This window comes from Ptychodera flava, chromosome 6, assembly GCF_041260155.1.
Source record: "Ptychodera flava strain L36383 chromosome 6, AS_Pfla_20210202, whole genome shotgun sequence".
Classification (NCBI taxonomy): Eukaryota; Metazoa; Hemichordata; class Enteropneusta; family Ptychoderidae; genus Ptychodera; species Ptychodera flava.
The window spans coordinates 30352517-30376789 of record NC_091933.1 but is presented as its reverse complement, the minus strand read 5'-3'; the positions used below and the strand labels follow the sequence as shown (position 1 = coordinate 30376789).

Sequence of the window (24273 nt, the reverse complement as noted above, 5' to 3'; positions counted from 1 at the left end):
AGACTGCTCTCTGCAAAGGGGTCCTCTATCTAAAATCACAAACTCCATACCCTCTTAGCTTCATTATTATCATATATCCGATTTCACCTATAATATAACTCAAGGTGAAACTTAAACCAAACAAACAACTCTCAGAGCAATACATGTAAGCGGGCAATACTTTAGATATCTTACATGTAATAATTGATAATATTCATTAAGTTACACTGCCGAGCACTCACGTAAATTAATAATGCACTATCGAAAACAGCAGATACCATAAGAAATGTTTACCCTTAAACTTCTAGCGTGTTTATGAAGACACTCGGTGTCTTCGTGGATGTTCCGACTATAAGTGTCTGTCTAGATAGTAATGTAGATTTGTTTACACTAAGGTTTTATTTTACCGTCAGCTCTGTGTTGTTTGACATTACCCTTAATTAACCTTTAACTTTTTATACATGAAGTCTGTTTATGTAAAATGCATCGAAGGCTTACATAAAATACATTAGCCTATGTACCGGATAAATCGACGAAAGTTCTGGAGGTGTTTGTCCTCTCCGTAACGCCATTCGCTTGCCAAATGGAGAATAAGTTCGGGGGGGGGGGGGGGGGCGCGGTGGTGTTACCGTGCGAAGTTTCGTTCTACAGGGCGAAATTTCCCAACATTTACCGATATTTAATATTCAAAATGACTGCCTTCCAATTTTTCATAATCGAAAATCTAAGACATTGAAAATTGTTTTCTTACTCCAAGAGCTTTAAAATCAGCCCCACGAGGGTAGATCAGTTAAAATTGTACAACACTGAAGACCTGTCCCCGAGGCGCATGATACCTTAATCGGCCAGTGGAAACTTTGAAGAAATGTGCATTTATGACAGATTCTTCATCTTCATGTTGTTAAACACAATTGAGGATTTATTGTTACAGACACGATATTTCAACAGGACTTGATCAAATCGAGTTCATATAAATATGTCTCCATGAAATTCCCAGGATGCATCAATGCTACCGACTAGAAGCCATTTAATCTTGGAATACTCTCAGACTATACGATTGCTTCCACTCATTTTCTGAATAACATAGGCTGATTTGATACGTGTATTGTAGCAATAATTTAGCATGCTAGGTATTGAGGTGTGCAACGGGAAGGAATTAACGATGTATTCTTTGATATTATTCATTAAGTTACGTAATATTCTTTGATACTATTCATTAAGTTACACTCCCGAGCACTCTCGTAAATTAATTATGCATTATCGAAAACAGTAGATACCATAAGCATGCTAGGTATTGAGGTGTGCAACGGGAAGGAATGAGCGATGTATTCTTTGTTTTGATATAGTCAGGGGCAACCATTTCTTACACTGTAAATGTAAACTGCATGAGAATTGATATGCCCAGAATATAGCTTTCCAGGTAAATATAAGAAACTGTTCTATTTTTGCAATCGCTCGTGCTCCCTGGAATATTCCCATATGGATAGCACCCATAAGGCACCATGGCTCACCGGCCAATGAACGCTCTTTGACGAGCAAGTGCTCGTGCAGGCTTAAAAATTTTCGTTGAGTTGCCATTATTTGCCAACACAATGTACAATTTCAACATAAAGCTCCATTGTAAAATTGAAAAATTCTTATTCATCACAAAGTAAATAAATCTAAATTTCAGTTATTTGAGCACATCCATGGCCCTTTCCCCATTGTCTGTCCTCTAGAAAAATCAAATAAGCTTATGTTGTACGTGTATATATTGTTGTACGTGTATGCTACTGCACATTTGTTTTCAGAAATACGAGTTATTTTGACATTTTTCGAGAGATGTTCGTATACGAAGGCTGTCCATGTGAGCTATGCCACGCTATGATGACATGAGTATCACTGGAACTCAAGAAAATTGAGATTCATGGGAACTTCAGACGTGTGGTGACCTCTCTGAGCTCTGGTTACCCACGTCAAAAGAATTTGTTCATATTTGTGCTGACCCTTTAAGCAGAGAATGAATTAAGTTGTCTATGTCGGTCGGTTACTGATCATATAAGGGATCCGCCCCTTCCTGGCTTATTTTGTTATTTACGGATGGCCTCCTGTCAGTCATGGCTGTAGATGTGCATGTTGAATTAAAAAGAAGACGGCCGTGTCCAATGTCAAAATTTAAGTACACGTACCGGGAAACCGATTCAATTCAGACCATGTATATGTAACGCCACTGCATCTGATATTTCAGTACAAACAGAGACTTCGACGTTTTAATACAGCAATACATTAATTAAAAAAAACTGTGCGAAACAGATGTGGGAAGTGGGGTTCGAGGCCTTCTTGTCCAGAATATAATTATTAAAGCTTCAGGAAAAATTTAATTGCATCCTGTAATACCATTAGTCATGTCTGAAGTTATCAGATTGTACTCACTACCCTTCAAATAGCTATGCCAATCTAATTTCCACTTCGTGACGCATTTCATAAAAAAATGGGTGATATCTGAACTGTGATATTGTTAATTCGCAAACTTGTTCAGACACTCTCTCGACAAGGCATCGATTCACTGCCTGTTCTCTGCCATATGCATCAACTAATGTCTGCCGCCAGAAAAGATTGTTCTCGTTGTTCGAATTATTAACTCGGTGGTTTCTCGAGGAGGCTCGTGAGAAACTTGTAACGAGCAGTCTTTGCGGCGAGTCCTTTCCTGAAAAATAAATAAACCCATAGAATGACATGTATTATATCGAGGGGGAGTCCGGCTGACAAAGTTAACGAACTCCACAGCTGGCCTGTTCGCAGTATTTTGTAAGAAAAAATATTGATTCTTATTTTACTTGCATAAAGCTCTCCACTGAAATAATTTGATGTGTGATGACAGCTGCGGTGTGATTCAGATATGCGCACAGAGGCAGATACGTGACAGAGGTACAAACACAGATGCGAAACCTTTTTAATATAGTAGTAAAGGACATATATAGTCTTAGTTCTTCGAAAATATAAAAAAAAATTATTTCACAAAGAATTAACACAGGGATGGCGGCCATGTTGAATCTCAAACATAAGTAAATCTTGCGCCATTTGTTTCCGAGTACCAAAATTTGCACTGTGACCCCTGATTTTTGGAAGAGAATGGGTGAAAGAGTCCTTGTGGAAAGTTTGAGCAATGGTTTAAGTTTTTCACTTTCGAGGCACATTTGCCTCCGCAAGCGATAGCCCAGAAGAGTATTGGACAGATTTGAGAGTCCGAATATCTGTCCCCGGGGACCATTCGACCTACACGTGATGTCGAGTGAATCTTCAGCATTTCGTCTAATTTCGAATGCCAATTTCTTGTTGTATTTAGGTTTTGGTTTCGAAGTGCGAGGATACTATACACTGGACGGCATTGTTCCTTAATGGATTGTGCAGTCACTTTATCACTTTGATACAGCTTTTGCTGCTGAACAAATCTTTTGATCGCGACGGCAGATTACATCACTTCTCGCGGTGATTCTCTCAGACCTTTGAACTGAGACTACGCGTCAAAATGTCCTCAAACTAAGCTCCCATTCACCGAGCAGTGACATCAGCCAGCATGCACTCCTCTCATGTGTCCCTTCTAGTTAAATCACTCACAGCGCTTACGCAGTAAGCCCAATCATGAAAACAAGATATTATTGTCAGAGTTACGGAAATAATGCAATCCCTTGAGTCTCGGCGACTTAGTCTGCCGGGGTAATGCATCTTTGACGGTCCAAAAATCCATTGCAGTAATATACATGTCATTGACCGCGTGATCAAAGCATGCCAAGCAACGTCCGTTGTCAACACTTAAATACTTCCGTTTTAGCAAGCGTACTTTCAGTACAAGTAATATTTGCAGTACAAGTAATATTTGTGTTACATATGTATGTACATATGTATGTATGTATGTATGTATGTATGTATGTATGTATGTATGTATGTATGTATGTATGTATGTATGTATGTATGTATGTATGTATGTATGTATGTATGTATGTATGTATGTATGTATGTATGTATTGTATGTATGTAATTCGCATTACTGAGACAGACAGAGACAGACAGGCAGAGACAGATGGATAGATAGATAGATAGATAGATAATGCTTAATATTTAAGATCATCTTAAACAGTCCTTATAAATAGGGTAAAAAATGAATTAAACATACCCTCTCTTGCCAAACTGTAATCATACTTTCAACGAGGTCAAGCCTTTTTCACAAGAATTCCTCTAAAAGTTAAGATTGATACAAATACAAAATATTACTCCATGTCTTTGAACAGAAAGGTGTTGAGAATGTGCGCTTTTAGCTGTATAAAATATAAAGATTAGTTATTCCACTAATTAGAGCAACATGGAATATGTGCGTAAGTGTATGTATGTATTTATGCATTTCTTTCCTCTTTATTTATTGAAGAATTTGTTTATCCATGGTTTCTTTATTTCTTTATTTATATATTGAGCTTGTCTATTTATCTCTTAGTTTTCATTTATGTTGCACAAAGTATCATCATTAATACAAATGGCCACGGTCGTATTCTTCTGGATTCTGTTTTACGGTTTGTTTTTCTGTAAACGTGCATCTGCAGGATTTCTTCATCATGTTGGCTGTGTCAATGCGGTCGCAATCCCACCATTCCATAACCTTTTGAAATGCCTCATTGGCAATCCGACCCGTCTATCACCTCGCCATACTATGGGAGATATGTTAAATGTGTGTACGAAGCTCAACGATAAACGAACATTTGTAGCCGTTTACAGCTACAGAAGCCAATTAGCTTTTCGCCGATGCTTATTACATAGGAAGTTAATACAAGATTAATCAATGAAGTGGGCAGTGTATGGTCTCATGTTCGTCATTTTTCCTGGGAGGGAGGGAGGGAGGGAGGGAGGGAGAGAGAGAGAGAGAGAGAGAGAGAGAGAGAGAGAGAGAGAGAGAGAGAGAGAGAGAGAGAGAGAGAGAGAGAGAGAGAGGCGACTTGTATGTCGGGATCAGAAACTGAGCACTTTAAGAAAACTCTCGCTGGCTCATTTATATTATGATGTGATATTAGTCATAAAGACTACTGGAAGTGATTTTCCAGTCTCTTCACATTTTGCGAAACTGACTGCGAGGCACATCATGGTAATAGGTCAATCGTTCGGAAAATAGTTTATTTTCACCATGTGATTTTTTCGGAAACTGACTGTGTCATGTGTGAGGTGTCAGACCAGTATTATCGTCATCAGTTGTTTATCGTCAGGGGTTACCACAGTTTTGCCATTCGGATCTAACAAGTCACGCATACCAATTCATGGAAATTAAACCCCGAGGGAATATTGTACAGAGGTCGTTTAAAGGTTGCATTGTACGGGATTTGCGTTATCAGTCGGATAATTTACACGTGGATTTTCAGTAATGAATTATATTATGGAATTATGTTACATTTGTCGGTAGAAAAAAGAAACCTCGTGGGGATTGACTTTTAAGTAATACCTATTTATGCGTGTGTTGAGGAAATGTTGCAAAGGCAAGCGGCAAACTAAATATGTATTGTTGACAGAAACCATTTATTTGGTTGTCCTCTCTCCCGCACCAGTTGACTATGATCACCGTTGGGCCGATATTGCAACTATGATAACAAAAAGGAGATTTTAAGCAAAATTGGCCAATATTTCACTCGACAAAGCCAACATAATGTCTATATATTAAATGTAAACACTGATTAGAAAGTATTAAATATGTAATTGGGGCCTTTCACCTACCAATTAGTTGTTTCAAGTAGATAGGCAACGCGTGTCGACTGTCATGTGGTATGGTTGATCAAATGGATATTTTAGGAGTGAAGGATACGTTTGGTGATGATCTACCTGATTGTAACATGTCGCAAAACGCGACTCCAATTTTTGACTCCGAATTAGCCGTTAGGACCTAAAATAGGAACGTGGTCGGCTCTCATGACTCGACATTGTGTACACACCGTAGAGAAGTATTTTTATCGCCTCTTGGCTGCCTCGGTCGTTTGTTTAAAGATGGGTTTATCCTTCCTTAGTGCCTAGATATTCTCCGATCTACGAAATTTTCGTCGCCTTCATTGTATTGGCGTCGAGAGGCATATGATGCCTGGGGACTCCGACTTGACATATTAGTAAAGGTCAAACACATAATATGTTTTATATATAGGCACAAGCTACAACATTTATTTTCTATGTGGTGCTCCATTTATATAGAGGTCTTTTATTAGGGTATTTTTTCTGACACACCGTCAGCGCTCAGGGCAATGAATCTATATTATACATTATAGGTCCTTATCGACGACGAACCAAATCTCCAACGACTGAATTGACAAATTTGTGCAAATTCAAAATACATTTCTTTGCGAAAGCGTCAGTATATTCGGTCGTTCAGTGGAGAAGGGATCAAAGAAAGAATGCATGTTGAAAGAGGTTATAGGACTTTCTCGAAAGACACAGTCCATCCAATAGACTAAAAAAAATAACTTTAAGTTTCTTTAACCCTTCCAAATTGTATCTATGGCATCTCAAGCTTGCAACAGTTTCATCTATGGAAAATGCAAAGCCGACGTCACCTATATGCATACCAAAGGTTCCTGGCCTTTACCGACTGCTTTTATTCCCCATCTTTCTTTCTCTTTTTGAGTTCCTAGTAAATTAATGTTACCCGTGACATTTTCTTCAGGCAGATAATAGAACTCATGAGCTCTTAGTTGAATGTCTACAATGTCACAATGCTGCGGCAAGGAAACTGGAAGTCAACCAAAGAGCGCCGGAATGTGCATAATAACGGGAATATTACTTTCGGGCGAATTTTCCCGGTAATTAAGTTTCTCCTATTCATCCAAGAAGAATAGCAGAGTGTTTTTTCATTCCAGTTTGTCTTCCCTGCTGTGTCTCAGTTTCAGGCGATGAACTCTTTCTCATACTTTCTTGAAAAGGGGTCGCGTATATAGAGACGAGTATATATAGGAGACTATGTCGACACATGCTGAGAATGGGATCCGTCTGTTCTGTTCATCTTGCTCGATTGATCTCCTCGTGACGTAATGGACAATCTTCCGCCGGAATGAGTTCAAGAGTTGAGTGACAGGAGCTTCTGTTTGTGTTCGTTTCTTCACGCTTGATGCTCGTTTCACCATCAGCAGCAATTTATATGCGTGACGTTCAACATCAGCAATCTCCCAGTTTTAGTACCAGCGCTTGTGTGCTCTATCTTTGGTAGATACCACTGTCCTACTTGCAGCGCGTACGCTAAGTTGAAGCAAAGAACAAATTCATCTCTATCGTTGAGCCCAAGTCCATCGATGTATAAACGGAGAGCCACCTCCGGTAAGTTAGGCGATCCTCACTGCTCAGAACATGAGGTATGTTCAGTGACGGAACCGTACTCCCCTTGCCAATTCAACAGCCACCTCCCTGATGTGAATGCGTGATGATGGGTCCAGCAGCCTCTGAATCAGAAACGACTTCGACCCATTGATTGATTTCGCACTCTCCAATTTGAGGACAAGCGCTGGCTGGCTATTTTCCAACCGCATTCTTTGAGTTATTGATTTTCTAGCAGTTGCCCTTGTCTCGTACATCTTCATTGTGGAACCAAGGCATGGTTTTATCGTCGCTTCTGGATATCAGTGTCTCGAGAAAGAAGTGCCATAAATCACCATAAAATATACTGTACACACTATGAACAACTTCCTACCAGTAATTTCAATGTCACACGATTATACTTAGAATCTCCCTCCCTCCCTCCCTCCCCCCCCCTCTCTCTCTCTCTCTCTCTCTCTCTCTCTCTCTCTCTCTCTCTCTCTCTCTCTCTCTCTCTCTCTCTCTCTCTCTTGATCCAATGCCACTTTCTATTCATCCATCTTACATGCGATGATGGTTTGCGGTGTGATGCTTTTAATGTAACGAACTGAGTGACCAGGTTCGCATTTCTTTATCATTTATTGCTGTATCATGCTTTCCAAAAAGTCGCACAAACAGCTGCCTACAAGTACATATTTACTTATTATCGGCTACCATTTGATGGGCATACATTGAAATGGGAGCTATCGCTATCGGTCGCCGTCCGTCATTTGTATGTCTGCCTGTCTGTCTGCCTGTCTGTCTGTCTGTCTGTCTTTAAAAGGTGGCTGTCCTTTACGAGAACGTAAGAGCCAATGCATGCATCACCTCCGATATTTGTCGTGCAGACGTATCATTGATTGAAGGTAGGATTCTCATAGTGAATGCATTTGTAGAAAAATAAGCAAATTGCCGAAAGAGTGTGTACATCGACAAAAATAAAAGATCAGGAGCTATCTGTTTGTTTCGATAATGGTTAAAGGTTCAGGAGGTAGAACCTGTGTCTTTCCATTGTGTGTTTTCATCTTCATGGTGTGATCAAGCATCGATTTCGGGTTCCCAACGCCACCTCCAAATGTATCAGGTTAATTTTCATCTGCAAATTTATTTATTTATTTATTAAAATACATTCCTGTCATCAATTGTAAAAGTATTAATGAAAGAATCACCATCAGTATTTCAGGCTTTACTTACTAGTCCATAAGAAAAAAGAACAAAGAGAAACTCGAGATCGCTGTACTAGCACTATTTATATGGCTTGAAGTCATAAATCAATTATGGCAACTTGAAAATCTAGCTTACGATTGAGATTGTACAGAAAGGTCTTCCTCCATCTTGAAGGGCCTTACTTAAAAAAGTGCCCATGTTACTTAAAATTACCATCACTGGCATATTGACAGATTCTTCCATCTTACATGTAAACATTGAAACCTCGCCAAGAGTGGTGCCATTCAGTACAAACGCCCAAGAATAACTACAGAATGACAGAGTTCCAAGCAGTCGTTTCCAAATAAAAACATCATGTGATAAATGCTCTGCATCGGCATACATCGGCTCCATTCGTGTGCAATATGACAACGGTATCAAGTCTTGATCCCCCTAATTGCATGTCTTTACCGTGTGACAACTTTCTTTCTCGATTTGCCAATATCAGGCACGTTTGCAAGACGTATAAACTGCCCTCCGAAAATGTACGGGACTCTATACAGTGCAGGGATTTTGACTTTGTCTCGTTAGTTGGCGCGTTTTCTAAGTCGATGACCACATCATGCATTTCACAAATTTTAAAGCTGTTATGAGAATCCCATATCATCCATGCCAAAAGATTCCCACAGCGAAGTTTATTACAAGGTGGAAATTGCGTGTGACTGATGACTGATAGGGGATTAAAATAACAAGGTATGCCGGAGGGATCTATACAAATTTAATATTAGCGGAGAATAAGAATTACCCAAAGGATGCCTTTTTACGGCCATGCACTCGTTGCAATCGTAGTATTTTAATGTAAATGAAAGACTTGCAATATCTGCTCGGTAAAGGCCTTCAGGTGAACGAAACAAAACTAGTGAAACCATTACTGCTTTTCTGTTTGTCTTTGGCTTCAACGGGTCGTCGTCATCAGGTAGCGCCTATTAGCAAATGATTGAATTCGATTTCTTCACATTTCAGCCAGAATAATAAGCTGTAACATCGACTGAGTCCGCAGTGCTCAGTGTGAGAAACACAAGATTATATCCTAACACTACCCTTATCATAGTAAGCGTCGGTCCAGAGCGTACATATAAAAAATGGAAATCTACAAGGGTTGACATACGCGCAGATTAAAAATTACAAAATTGCTATACAAATCTGTTCGCCGCCCGGGGATATACATGTAATGGTGCGGTTGGCCACGCTATCTACAGATGTATGTCGTTAACTCTGCTTGAGTCGCGCACATGCGCAGTTAATGTTCCCATGCTCTGTAATGGGGTAACAAGTTTAAGAAAAAAAATTGAATCGCGTGTCGGCTGATCAAGAAGAAAAAGGATTACGGTAGGTGTCTAGAGAGATGACATACTAGTACTTGGTGAGCGTGACTTAGGGAGCCTTCAGTAATTACAGGGGGGGGTGGGCCGGGGGAATTTCGCGAACACCTGTACCGTAAAATGTGACCCTCCCCCAATCCTCCTGTCTAAAATGTGACCCTCCCCCTTGTCCGACATTCTAAAACTTGACCCTCCCCCTCCCAACCACTGCGGTATTCTCCCCGGGAATAACTAAAACAGTATCAGCTAATTTACATAACAATTGATTCAATTGTTATGTTAGGGACAAATTACAGAGGGGAGGGCTGGTGTTTTTGGAGGGACAGTCGCAATTTATCACGCAAGAATTTTTGAAGAGATATGATATTTCATACATTTTAGGGAGGGTCACCATATTTTGTGCAACTATAAGAAGGCAAGATGTAGCTGATTTAGTGCTACATCCAAAAATATCAAATCATAATACAAGGAGTCTATCAGGCAAATTATTGACAATTTACCCCCACAAAACATGCTATATCTGTATTTTATATATGTTTGATAATGTATTTAAATGTACTTTGCTTGAATAGGGAAGTAAAATGAACATTTGTGTACAAGAAATTGATTTCTGAATTTCATCTAAAAAGTTGGTTCACTATCCATGGTGTTTATGATGAAATTATGAATAGTTTTTTCCAATACAAAAATAGGTAAATCTTTGCATTTGTGTACTCTTGATTATTGATATTAATTTTCTTGATTAGACTAGAGTGGTTACAAGTCTATGGTTGTGTAAGAAATTTGATTTCGGAATTTCACCAAAATGTCCATACACTATGCATTGTGGTCTATGATGAAACTACGAATAATTTTTTTCAGTACAAAATTAGATAAATCTGTGCATTTATGCATGCTTGATTATCAACATTATTGTTCTTGATAAGACTAATGTGGTTACAAGTCCATGGTTGTGCAAGAAATTCGATTTTGGAATGTCACCAAAATGTCGATTCACTATGCATAGGGGTCTATGATGAAACTATGAATAATTTTTTTTCAGTACAAAATTAGATAAATCTGTGCATTTATGTATGCTTGATTATTAAGATTACTGTTCTTGATTAGACTAGAGTGGTTACAAGTCCATGGTTGTGCAAGAAATTTGATTTTGGAATTTCACCAAAATGTCGATTCACTATGTATAGGGGTCTATAAGTGCGTGCGTATTTTGTTGGTGATTTCCTATTCAGGAAATATCACACGGACAATCAAAGTTTTGGCCATAATATCAGCTTCTGTCAGAAGTGACCCTCCCCCAAGATAGGTTTATAAAAAGTGACCCTCCCCCTTGAACTGTTTTCTAAAAAGTGACCCTCCCCCCCCCAATTCCCCCGGCCCACCACCCCCTGTAATTACTTAAGGCTCCCTTATCACTTCTCGTGAACCGTGGACAATTGGTGATGGCCGCTGGGAATGGGGACGAGGAGTCGCTAATGCACGGATGTCGCTACGGAGACGTCAAATGAGTTAAATGCGTTCGTTTGCCGGGATTTGACATCCAAGGCGAGACTTCCATGTTGGGTAGAGAGATTTTGATTGCCAGCTTTGAGCGTTGAAAGGCATGTAATGACCGAGCGCGAAGTCTTTCAGGAAATGTCCACTAGATTGTAAAGAAATCGTGTTAAATGGAACGTTTTAACACTTTTCTTCGTGCTCGACTGCAAACAGCCTTTCTTTGTTCAACCCATAATGGCTATACGAATTCTGCTGCATGATAGCTTAAGTAATGCCTCGCGTACATCTCCGCCTCGTCAAGGTTATCTCCAGAGAAATTGGCATTCTTCTCAGTATTCACTCCATCCATAGTTGAAAAATTTTGATTCACACCGAAACGATTCTACATTGCTTCAAACTCGGTGAAAATCGTGTTTGTTTCTCTATTTGGTATGTAGTCACATTCGAATTACCCGTTCTTAGAAAAAGCACACATAGCGTAATTGGTTAAAGTGTTTGAATATCTCCTTCATATTTTGTTGGTAAAAATTTCTAAATGTTACGAGGTTTCCCTGAGTTATAACCAGCTGAAACACGCTGTCTGGAGGCATCGATGTTTGGAAAGGCGCTCAAACATCCTGGTACCGATGGCCCGGGCGTCGTTCAACGACATAACCCCCATATCCTTGTCGCGAAAAGTCTCGTAAAACTCTCTAATAGTTGTCAACTCCAGGCCATTGCACGGTACTGCAGTGTCGCCTGATTTGCCGGATGTAGACGCACTTTACGAGGAGGGCGCCATCTCCGCGATGACGCAATCGCGATCATGGCGTGGCAGCGTTTCTTTGCCAGACGGCTGGTCTGAAAATCGGTGCTGGCGTCATCGACAATATCCTGAAAAGAGAAAAAATTGTCAATATTGATTAATCGAGGAAATTGCGGTGGGCATGACGGAAGGAGAAAACTTTGTCAACAATACAAAGGAAGGCCAACGGCTTCTTAACTGCCATCATAGAAATTACTCGAAATTTAGAAAGGTGAACCCGAGCGCGCATTTGTAATGATAATAGCCCCTGCATATGGAAGTTAAAGTAAGCAAACAAACAAACAAATAAACAAACAAAAATGATGGGAAAAGACAATCCGGAAGAATTACGCATCGCGCTACTTCCAGGACTGCCTATATTGCTTTGCACTGCGACTAGCCTGTTAGTTGCAGTGTGTTATGTAGTATCGAATATGCATGAAACCACAGACAAAAACTTTGTCTGTGATGGAACTGAAAATCATACACCCAATAGTTCACAAGTCACTGCTATAGTGAAATACCGTTACAGCTTTATTGAGGTACGGCCAAGGACGGTATACCATAGACTATAGACTGCCAGTATTTCCTCCTTGTATATTTTGTGGAGCAGTGGGTTCTTACTGACAAAAACGAAAATCCCGAAGACGGGTGTTTTATAACTGCGGGCGTTTTATAACTAGCGTCAAGTCAACGAACGATTGCAACCCCATCGGATACCGTGCATCAAACAAAGTTGACCTTTAAGTGACATTCTGCCTCGCTTTGGATGCCTTTTTCATTCTATTTCATGTGAAGGACGATGCCCACTTTCATTTGTTAATGCTAATCTGGGAACAGAAATCACTCGTGTCGAATATGGCTTCTAAAATTAAACTGGACAAGATCATGTGCATTTGCAAGTGGACCCAGACAAAGACGAAATCACAAACCGAGACATTCATGATCCTCTTAATATAATTGAAGTCTGTGAAGGTGGAACCTACGAGGCGTCACATATGTTTCACCCTGCCATATTGACGCTCCTTTAATCTCGATTCCAAGTGCTTCCTTATTCACCGAGCTTTCGTAGTAAATGACAAATAGGCTTATCAATGCTTCCACGAAAATAGGAGGTGATCTCAGGCGGGAAGACGGATCGTGATACCTGTCTGTGCCGGTCATGGAACGATTGCATTTAAAGGCGGGAAAAGCACTGAAATGATTCCATCGAGAAACTCCGTCAATGCCAACACTGTACACTGAAGTGCAGCAGACCCATGGAATGAATCTTGAAAACATCGAAAATGTCCCCACTGTCCTGTCCGACAAATTCCCGCAGGCGAAAAATAGGCCTACAAAACCACAGGATCATCGGGCATCATAATCATGCCGGACCTCTATAGGCCCGTCCCAAATGTAGTAGAATTTTTTGACATCAAGTAGCAGTAGTGAAGAAACCATGACTTACTTGAAGGCCTGTGCACTGCTGTGATGCTCACTTTCGCCCCCCCTCCTATTGTTAACTGTTCAGAGAGATTGCCGAGGCAGTGCTGTACCCGCGCAATACCGTTCAACGCTACAGCTAGACCCTTTATCTGAGGGTCTCTACTACAACCGGGTGAATTTGTCATGAATACTGATCATCGTCCATGATTAGAATGCTGTAGGTTACTTTTTAAGTATACTACCTTGACAATAATGACAGAAATATTAAATTTTTATCAACAATATTCATTACCGCAAATTCATTAATTTTTTAAGTTATGATTAATTATGACCCGTAATAAAATATATATATATATATATATATATATATATATATATATATATATATATATATATATATATATATATATATATATATATATAGGCCTAATATGTATGTATGTATGTATGTATGTATGTATGTATGTATGTGTGTATGTATGTGTATGTGCTGTAAAATACGTTTACGTGGAAACCTATGAAATCAGAGTTTAAAAACACCATTTATAATATAAACACTGTCAGACTGCCACCGATAAAATGTACTCAGGGGAGCTATTATACTTAGTCCCCTACTATTGAGGTAATCATCTCTCATTACTGCTTTCGTTAAAATGTGTTCCGTTGTGATTTACTCAGCCGTTTCCCCGATACATGGCGGCTGTTAAAAGGAAAGTCAGGGGAAATCAGTGAGCGTCCGTTAATGTCGTGATCACCGTGCTGGTTCTTCATGTGCAGCGAGCTGATTCAATTTACTGAGGAACAATCAAGGATGAATAAGGCATGTCCTTGATACAGGTCTCCGTGTACGTTTTCTTTCATGCTGTTCTAATAAAGCCGATACCTCATGCGCGTCGCTCTCGGCAGCTAACTGACTTCGGCAAGCCCGAGGTGCGGTTTTTTTTTAGTGATTTTGTTAATGATCGGTCTCGGACAAGCATGTACCATTTCAAACTTCATCTAGCTTCCCTTCTTATTATCATACTGGCTGTTTTTCTTTATTACCAGGCTAAAGACGACGCCCCAAAATTTAGCATTGCTGTAAGCAGCATCCAGGGTGTACAGAGCGTCGACTCCAATGCCTTTCCAGAACCAACGGTCTTCCAGGTATTTTTATCTAGTTATCCATTTATATCGATTAATTTTATTGAGGAAAAGTGAAAAACGACAGCAATATTAAAATCTAAAAAATACACTAACAGCGAACATGTGAATCCGATACAACAAAAAGCAACAGAAAAAATAATGGAAATGCAACTAAAGTTTCTGGCAGGGAATATATAAATAGAAAAAAACCAACAGAGAATGGAGTACAGAAATCGGACAAAATGATTCCTGAGTAAAGATTTAAAGGGGATAAACTACTGGCCTCTTGCAAATTTCATTAGACTGTTTAAATTGCAGATTACACGATATAAAAAGAAAGAGTTCCGGGCTTTAGATGATTTTTATGGCGGCAGAGTAATATTATGAGCATTTCTTGTTGAATACTGAAGGGTTGGTTTATAAGCTTCAAGGACATTTTCTTGGTGTGATTTCAAATTCTTGAATATCATCATACAACGTTACGGACATGGATCGACTCCTTGAATCTATAGTGTTCCTATTGAGGGAAGACAACAATTGCGGCCAAGATGTGACACGCATATATAATGCGAACAGCCCTATAATGAAGCGAATAAACTGTATCCTTATATATTTTATCGACCCAATCCCAAATAATATGACATTACATCCAAAATACTTATTTTTGTGTTAATCTTGGATCTGATACGACGTAAGATGAGATTAACAGGCATGAAGAAACTTAAAAAGTCATCTAAATACACTCCTACATATTTGAAGGAAGTTACCTTTCAATAAACTTATCATAATTTTTGACATTAGGTGGGCCAGCTTGTTTGACTTTTTGAAGAAATCCTCAAGGGCGTCCATCACTTGGTATTTCTGTAAATTTGGTGTTAATTTGTTGACATGTAACCACTTTCGTACTTCGCCAAGTTCGTAGGAAAGGATATGAATAATCTCACTCACAAATTTCCCTGAAAACAATGTGAGCACTGTCGTTTGCGTTAAGGGCAAATTTACAATTATTTTTCATCATGGACGGAAGATCGTCAATGAAAATTATGAATAACAAGGGTTCCGAAATCGAACCTTGTAGCACGCCTTAAGACATCATCTCCTTTCCAGGAAGAGAACTATTCACTGAAACATGCTGAGAGGGACAGAGAAATAATGATGAAACCGACTGAAAGCCTTGGCCAGTTACATCAAGGTGTTATAACTTCTTGAGCAGTAGTCGATGATTCAATAGTGTCGAATGCTTTTTTTAAATCGAGGAAAACAATACCCGTAAGCTTCTGATTGCAAAAATATTATCATGAATATAATTAAGTTGATGTACTACGTTTTGGACGAAAGACAGATTTGGTTCACACTGTAGAATGTTGTGATGTTGTAAGCAGTCACATAATGGTTATGAACGGCTCTTTCAAAAATCTTTAAAACAAGAGGTAATACAGATGTGGGTTAACAGGGATCAGAAGTATTACCAGACTTAAATCAACGGGTAAATCAATACGCCAAAATCATATGTGGTGTATTGGGTCAAGTAAGACAGGTGTTTGATAGAAATTATTATTAACAAACAAGAGAGCAAAACGTTGCGAAGGTATATTCGAGTGGATATTATCAAGAGGATGGCCATTAGTATTCAGACGACAAAATCACGTTCCGTTTCTTTTTCTAGCTTAAATTTGAAATCGTAGGTTACTTACTTTTGCTTACTGAAATACAGAAAATGGTGTGTCGTACAGTGTTTACTTGAGTATGATGAGACTGGCATTTGTTACATGGGAATGTTTGTTGACACCGTTCCCCATATATATATATATATATATATATATATATATATATATATATATATATATATATATATATATATATATATATATATATATATATATATATATATATACTGGAAATAGCTGCATGGCTTGGTCCATACATCGCGGTGACGTCACACCTGCGGATCGAGTGAGTGTGCGGTGCTTGCAGACGCTTTGAGACGTGGCCATGTTTCGCCAACCCAGTTAATATAAAAAATAATTTTTGCAATGATTCGTACAAGGAGCGTCCACAGATGGTGCCTTTAAATTTGCCAATTTATGTTAGACTCAAATACTGGATGGATGGATTTAATTCTTAGGATAAGTTGACCATTTGATGTGATCTTTCCGAGAGAGTAGACATGCAAATGTATACGTAGTACAATTTGAAGCCATCCAATTAAAACCCATGAACTGCAATAACTCGTTCAGAAATCATGATGATAGAAGCGGGAGCTAATTTTACACATCGTCATGGCGATGTCAGGGAACAGTCATCACCTGGGCATAAAGCAGCAGAAAAATCAAGCGATAAGGTGGAGTCTTTGAAAGGATCAACGAGGCCATTTAAAATTGAACCGTGTGTTTGAATAAAATACGGGATCTTTCCGTGTATATCCCTTCTATAATTTATCGCTGAGTGTATCTGTGCTTGGCCGTGTGTCTTACAATCATGCAGGACCAGCTCACTCACAATTTCCGTTATTCCTCGTTATTCCTTTGTCTTCTGCCCCCCCCCCCCACTTCAGTGAAATTCGCGATCGTCATGTCAGAGTCAGTTTCTCCATGAAATAGAAACGGTGTGATTGCACTGACTTTCCTGTCACAGTTTATCAGCACCGCCTTGACCCTGTAACCAACCTTCAGTGATCATTCCAGTTAACAATTTCACTATCTTACTACTATTTTCCCCCTTAAAGGTCACGTATTGCAGCGATGTCGGGACATTGAAGATTCTGTATTTCTCGTCGAGGAAAAATCAAATGGTCGACAGACAAGAATGGTTGACAGCAATAAGAAAAGGTAACGTCGTGTTGAAATGGGGGGGGGGGACAATTTTTCCTGAGTATAGTGAAAATTAAAAAAAAAACACTTGCGTAACGGTAAAAGGGACAAAGTCGGCCATTTTTCATGAATTTTGTTTGATACGAGATACTACTTATATTGTTTGACATGTTGACAGATAGTGAATGAATGGGACGGTGTCCATGCATATATTCGACCCCGGTTAAATACGATACATGAAACCATGGCGAAAATGAATTAATGGTCATGGTCACCCTTTCATTCAGTATCTTTTAACATGTCAAACAATTTAAGTGATATCTCGTAAGTAGTAAAGTAAAGGTGGGCAACTGTGATTAATAAGAATTTTTACACCCATTTTATTCATTTATCTACATGAAGCGAAGGAAAAATTAACCATCCATGTAACTAAAGTATGACCCTGACCTATATATGAACTCACGCGCAGCAGTGCATTGTCCTGAACTAAGCGGGGAAATTCCCTTCTGAGTCAGGTCCTGGACTTGCGCAATACAGTAGCTGGGACATGTAGAAACTTGTTCTGTCTGACCTAAATACACAACATGTATAAACATGTACGGGAAATTCCGTGTGAGTCATCACCATCAAACTAGCCTATATAAAGGAGCCCCGTTGTCAGTCCGGCCGGCCGGTCGCGGAGTCTAGTGATGTTGAACTCGGAGTTCCTATAGGTGCGAACTTGTTCACCCGATAGATAAAAATTTAGTAATTTCCTCTGAACTTAAAATATGACGGAAGACCATTACTTCAAATAATATGAGACGTTTCAGATGAATGGTACTGATATCTAAAGTGTTCACTCTTTTATCTCTACGTACAAATGTAGTTCCTAAGTCGTTCTCTATTCTATTCCCACCAACAAAACATTCAATACTCATTTCCCCTCCCCGATCTTTATCGATACTTATAATAATATCACAAGTTGTTCTGTTATCTGTTTTCATAGCATAATATCCAACCAAATCGTCAAATCATCTCCAGTAGCTAACTTTACACATCTAATGAGAACTGTACCATGTTGAAGTATTTTCATATTATCAGTCATCTGTTGATTTACAGTCTGTAAAGTGAGAACAGCTGCCTCATCACCGACACTTTTAAGACCCAGTTTCTTTAAAGTTGTGTCCCAAAATAATCTAACTGGAACTCCGCTAGCTGTATACGAGCAATAATTCTCCCCCTCATTTATCCACCTTCTTAGTGTATTATCTGCCTTCATTATTGTATTAAGAGGACTAATTTTAAGGTGAATCGGTATACCAAGAAGTGCAATGTATGGATTCGTAGGAGTAAGCCAACTACGAAAATCTAACAACTTGTACTTGTTAACATTGCTATCAAAATAAATCACATTCGGAGTTCCTGGTGGTTCAGCAACACCTCCTGCAATTTCACTATCCAATATATCTAAGATGTTACGCGGCACATTATAAGGCATGAATTTCTGACTAGCCGAATCCCATGTCAGAGCAAAAGGAGTAGAATCATTCGAAGCCTTTGTGGCGTCAATTACAGTTTCATCAATGTCTTTAAGTTCGGAAAATTCTACAGCATGCTCGTGGGGTGGCGCCGCGGCATTGGCTAAACGAAATATTTTTCGCGGTCTTTATAACGAAGGACGTAATCCTTATTATGATTAGCAGCCATCTTAGTATTATTGTTAACTTTAACATCACTCAGATCTTCAAGCTCAAGATTTTGCATACGAATTGTACCTAGACCGAAGCCACTTGGATCAGACATACTCCGTAGGGACCTATATACAGTGAAAATTAAAATAATACCTTGTAATATACAATACACAGTCATGGCTTCAGCTATAGGAATGACAGTTCTCGGTGCTGTATTAAATGCAACGGCATTCACAGGAGGAAATATTATCGGACAAAAGCTTTCTGGGAATGGTGAGGCTCTTATTGAAGAGAAAGTTCGACATGATAAAGCATTAGAAAAATTTGAACATGATCGCAACGTCTGGTCAGAAAAAAGATTACTACAGGCTGACTGGGAAAGAGAAAATCAAGCAAAGGATGCGCATGCTGCGGCAGAATTAAGAGATACAGATGCAGAAATCCTGGAAGAAGCAGAAGCGGTGCAAAGCAACTCTACGTCAGGCCGTTCCGAAGGGGCAGTTCAATTCTCAGATTATTATCAGCCCAGTCCTGAGCAAAAGAAATATGAGATGATCTATATTGCTGGAGGATTGGTCGTGGGATGGTTTATCTTCCGATAGGGTTACACCGGTAGGGGCCCGCTTCGGGACTACAATAATTCAATACAAAGCTAATTGGCAGTTATTGAAATCGATCATGTTCCCATCCTGATCTGTTAAAATCAAAAAAAAAAAATTCAAAATGTACAATCCATCAGCCCCATCCCACTCCACATCTGTTTCCAGATACGCATTGAATTCATGTAATCTCCCCCTTTTCGCAATGGCCCAGAAATTGCTCCGTTTTAAAATCGTAAGTAACCTTTTCACTTATTTCTCTCGTATCCCGGATGGGAAGTATTTGTAAACAGTTCGATACTTTCCCCTGTATGTATCCTCCGGAGGCACCCGAACCAAATGAAACATAATTTCCAGTAACATCGACTACATCTGAATGAACTATATATTTAGTGACTGTTAAGAAATCCACTTTCTTCGGACTCATAGTACTTTTTATAACTGGGTTGTTCTCAGGTTTATCTGAAAAGCCGACGACGTTGGCGAAGCTACCTGTGGCATTGAAATAGACTTTAATATCTTTAGCCAAAGTTAGATAAACATGGTTTGTCGGCAGATGTTTTTCAAAATTAATTTTTTGCTTCAACCCGATTGCTTTGTTTAACGTATCGATATTGTAGTTACCTGGACGTATTGATTTAGTCTTCTTCGGTTGGTCACCTTCTTGATATTTTATTACATTATTCGTCGATGTTATGTTATGCCATGAATTATATAGTCCGCACTCTAGCAGTCTTTATCTTCGTAAACTGTGTCGTGTCAATGCAAGGGTAAAAATTAACAGTAACAGGTTCACCTGTTTGCTTTCAATCCAAATGATCATTGTTGTACGTTGTATGTATATATTACTAAGTATAAATGTTCGATGAATATTATTCCGAAGGTGCCCATTACGAAGTATAAGGTTCTGCAGGAATAATATTTTTCTGTTCAAGGAGATCTTTGGTCGCAACCGCAGCAGCAGTCGCACCGCCTAATTTTGCCAATCGAGTCAAATTTGGTCGACTTGGATCGCCAACCTCTATTTTCAGAAATTTGCTGGAGATCATAAGATATCCCATCGCAAGTCCTGCGATTACAATACCATCGTACATTGTGTTTACAACTGTTTTAATATCCATGATTGCTGACTAGTATATAAAATAAAAAATAAAAAATAAAAAATATGGGGAGTTAATCCATCTCATACAATGTAGAGGAGCTGGGTCCTCCCTCCCCCTCCCCCTCCCCCTCCCCTCCCCTCGGAACCCCTGTTGGAACTGTTCCGGAGGGAGCTGCTACGTGCTCTGTTTTTTTCGCTTTCTGGGGAGGCCGAACGGGACAGGGGGTATGTCGAGCACGCCCCCAATATAGCCCTAATGCAGTCAATGAAACTCCCACAATTCCTAAAACAAGATAACATTTATTATACCAGCGTGAATTATTATCACACTGTTCTTTCATTGTAGGCGGTAGGCTTATACAGTTTGTCGCTACCGCATCACTCCCCTCCCCTCCCTCCCCCTCCATTGCTTTTAGTTTCTTCTCCTTGTTTTTCCTGTTCCATTCCGCTAATTTCTTGCCCGCAGCAACTCTCCCTGGATGCTTCGTCGGTAACGTCACTTTCTCTATGTTGCGCTGTGGCGTAGGGAAGATCGTCCCTGACGGAGTCGTTTGCGGTGTGGGCTCCGTCGGCGGGGCTTCTGACGGAGTCGTTTGCTGAGTCGGCGAAGTTGAATCCATTTATTTCAGGTACTATATTAAACCCGATTTTTTTAAAATTTAAATGTTTACCCGTAATTAACCGGTGGAAATTAGAGCAATCAGGGCCCCCACGTGTACGCTATCCGCCCTGATAATCGTTTTATTTCACTGTTTAGAATAAAATCCTTTTTAAGATCAGTGGCATAGTTATCTCGATCATCGATTGGAACTACCTGACTGATTGCACGGGCTCCTAGATCTATGAAACTTTGAGTGATGGTATCACTTATAAGAGAACTGTATTTCGCTTCGTACATTTTGAAGGCTTTAACCACCGTTTCATCTTTCCATTTTTCTACGTCAGCAACTGAAATCTCCTTACCAAAAAATAACTTACTTTGACCACTTGCGATGACACAGAGTATTTTTTCACGTTTTGTCTCTATTATGGATTGATTATTGTCCGAAGGTGCCGAAGCCCCTTCGGAACCGTTCCGGTAGGGCGCTGCCATATTTGCCGCTGCCGATGACTTTATTAAATTCTCCATTGTTTGCAGTATGTTATCTATTCTTAGTAAAAAATAAAAAATTCGTTTAAACCTGAATCCGAAATAAAGTATTAACATAGTCTGGAATGTTAGTACCCCTAACGTTCCGACAGGGATTCCGAGAAAATTCTCCTCCATTTAAATCTATCTGTATATAGAAACACGAATAATGAGTACAGACCTATTCCCAGTTGCTTTTCAATTGAATAAGACGAGCGTACCGACAGTACAGCATGCTGATACCCCCCCTTCCAAACCGGACGGGGGAAAAAAACCTATTCTCATGGACTTAGAAATATATGTAACGCCGACAGATAAATTTACTTTTCATCCACGGGATGTGTTCAAAGATAACGTAATCACTCATCGATCAGCGAAAGAAAGTAATGTCTGGCTGGGCAGCCCAAAGATGAAATACTGGGACCAGCAATTAAATTTCGCCGTATGGTGCAGCACTACTGGTTGCGGTATATCATTCACCCATCTCTTTGATAAGAAATTTCCGCCCCAAATACGATCATTCTGCCGTTTCCATGTATATTTTACAATACGTCGTATTCTTCATGAAATGGGCGTTGCACTTCCAGACGATACCCCCACCTTCAAAGCGGGCGACAATCCATACAATCTCGTCCAATATGAACTTCTATGTACAGAATTTGGAAATATAAGTCCAACGAAGTCCGACTTTCGTTATCGAAAAGGTCAAAATAAAGGTCTTGGTTATGGTTATGAATATTACACTAATCGTGGTCCCGTTCGACAGCCAAAAGCGATATACAACGGTCATGACTTTTTCCTCTCCGCCGACGGAGGCGTTTTCTATACACATACCATTTTTGGAAAGAAAAACATGTACTGCCCGACAAAGACAGACCACACTATTATTTCTTCCGAAATGATGGATCGGAGGGACAATACAATAGTTTCATTCCTCTGAAGGGAGACTCGGGACTAACAAAGGCCGGTCTCGCCCGCCTCAATGAAAGCCTTGAAGCCTACGTATATTGCATACTTGGCGCACAAGCAAATATTCGTAGTACCATAGTGGGCGATACTGGCAGTGCAGAGCAAGTCCGAAAAGAATTCGGTGTTCTCCTCGAAGATGAAATTCGTAATACCGACAAAGTAATTAGTTATAGGCGATATCAAGACACAATAATGAATACTGGTGTAAAACTTGATATGGCAGTTTCGCCCAATTTACTTCTCTTACCGTCTGAGATGGTCATTCTTTCGGGCCCGCAATCTCGGGTTATAATAATGAATTGCAATACGCTACAGAATCTATGTCCTTCGGGTGAACGGTGATATAAACACGGAAGTTCGAGAAAGTGCTGTACACGAGATGGAAGGAGGGAGGAGGGGAGGGATCCTGTGAAGTGGCAGGACGAGCCCGAGAGTCACCTCACAATGACACGACTCGGGGGCCTCCCCTCCCTCCCCAGAACGGGCAGCATCTGCAACACTCGGCGCAGACCCTATTCACGAATATGGTAAAATTGGTTTGTTATCTTTAGCAATATTCATTACTATTGTAGGTACTGGAATAAAGTCACTAACTATATAGTTCATTCAGATGCTGTCGATGTGACTGGGTTTCATCTAACTCGAACCAGTAACTTAAAAGAACTAGAAGAGATTCATTAATTTACAGTATATAGATCCAGAGGAAATGTCAATATACGTAACCCCACCATTCAACATGATTATAACTGGACCGACATATTCTGGCAAAACAGAATTTATGTTGGACCTCCTCACCGGTCCGTACTTAAGGAAATTCGAATATGTGATATTCATTTGCCCAACATTCATGAATAATAAAGCGTATAATAGAAGATTCATTTTCACCGATGATAATGTGTTTATATTTCCAGTCGGACTCGATGCAGTGGATGATACATTAACCTACGTGCATAAAGAATGGGCCGGCACGAACACTTTAATAATCCTCGACGACTGCGCCTCGTCCAAAGATATGAAGAAGCGCAGTAACGTTTTAGTCCAACTTGGTTTCAGCGCAAGGCACGACGGATTATCTGTCTGGGTTCTGACTCAACAATATACTAGTATTAGTAAACCATTCAGGAAAACATACAGATGTTAGTACTATTTTACACACCGAACAAGATAGACAACAAACTATTATAAAAGAATATGGAATGGAGGTGTCAGAACGGGAAGCCGTGGGCCTAATCAAGCAATTGAAAAGTAGGCCATTCAGTAAACTAGTATTTCGTTTACGGAATCCGTACGACATAAAATTATTCGTATAATATAACAATTATGG

General features: G+C 39.7%; 1 protein-coding gene across 4 annotated transcripts in view; it reads left to right on the top strand.

Annotated features, from left to right (window-relative positions):
* Positions 1 to 24273, top strand: part of LOC139135450 (tyrosine-protein kinase abl-1-like) — a 160265-nt gene that overhangs the window by 86145 nt on the left and 49847 nt on the right. For all 4 annotated transcript variants that reach the window (XM_070702835.1, XM_070702834.1, XM_070702837.1 and 1 more), the window contains exons 3-4: positions 14590 to 14688; positions 17393 to 17495. In XM_070702835.1, the coding sequence (XP_070558936.1) occupies positions 14590 to 14688; positions 17393 to 17495 (202 nt within the window). The remainder of the gene's footprint in view (positions 1 to 14589; positions 14689 to 17392; positions 17496 to 24273) is intronic.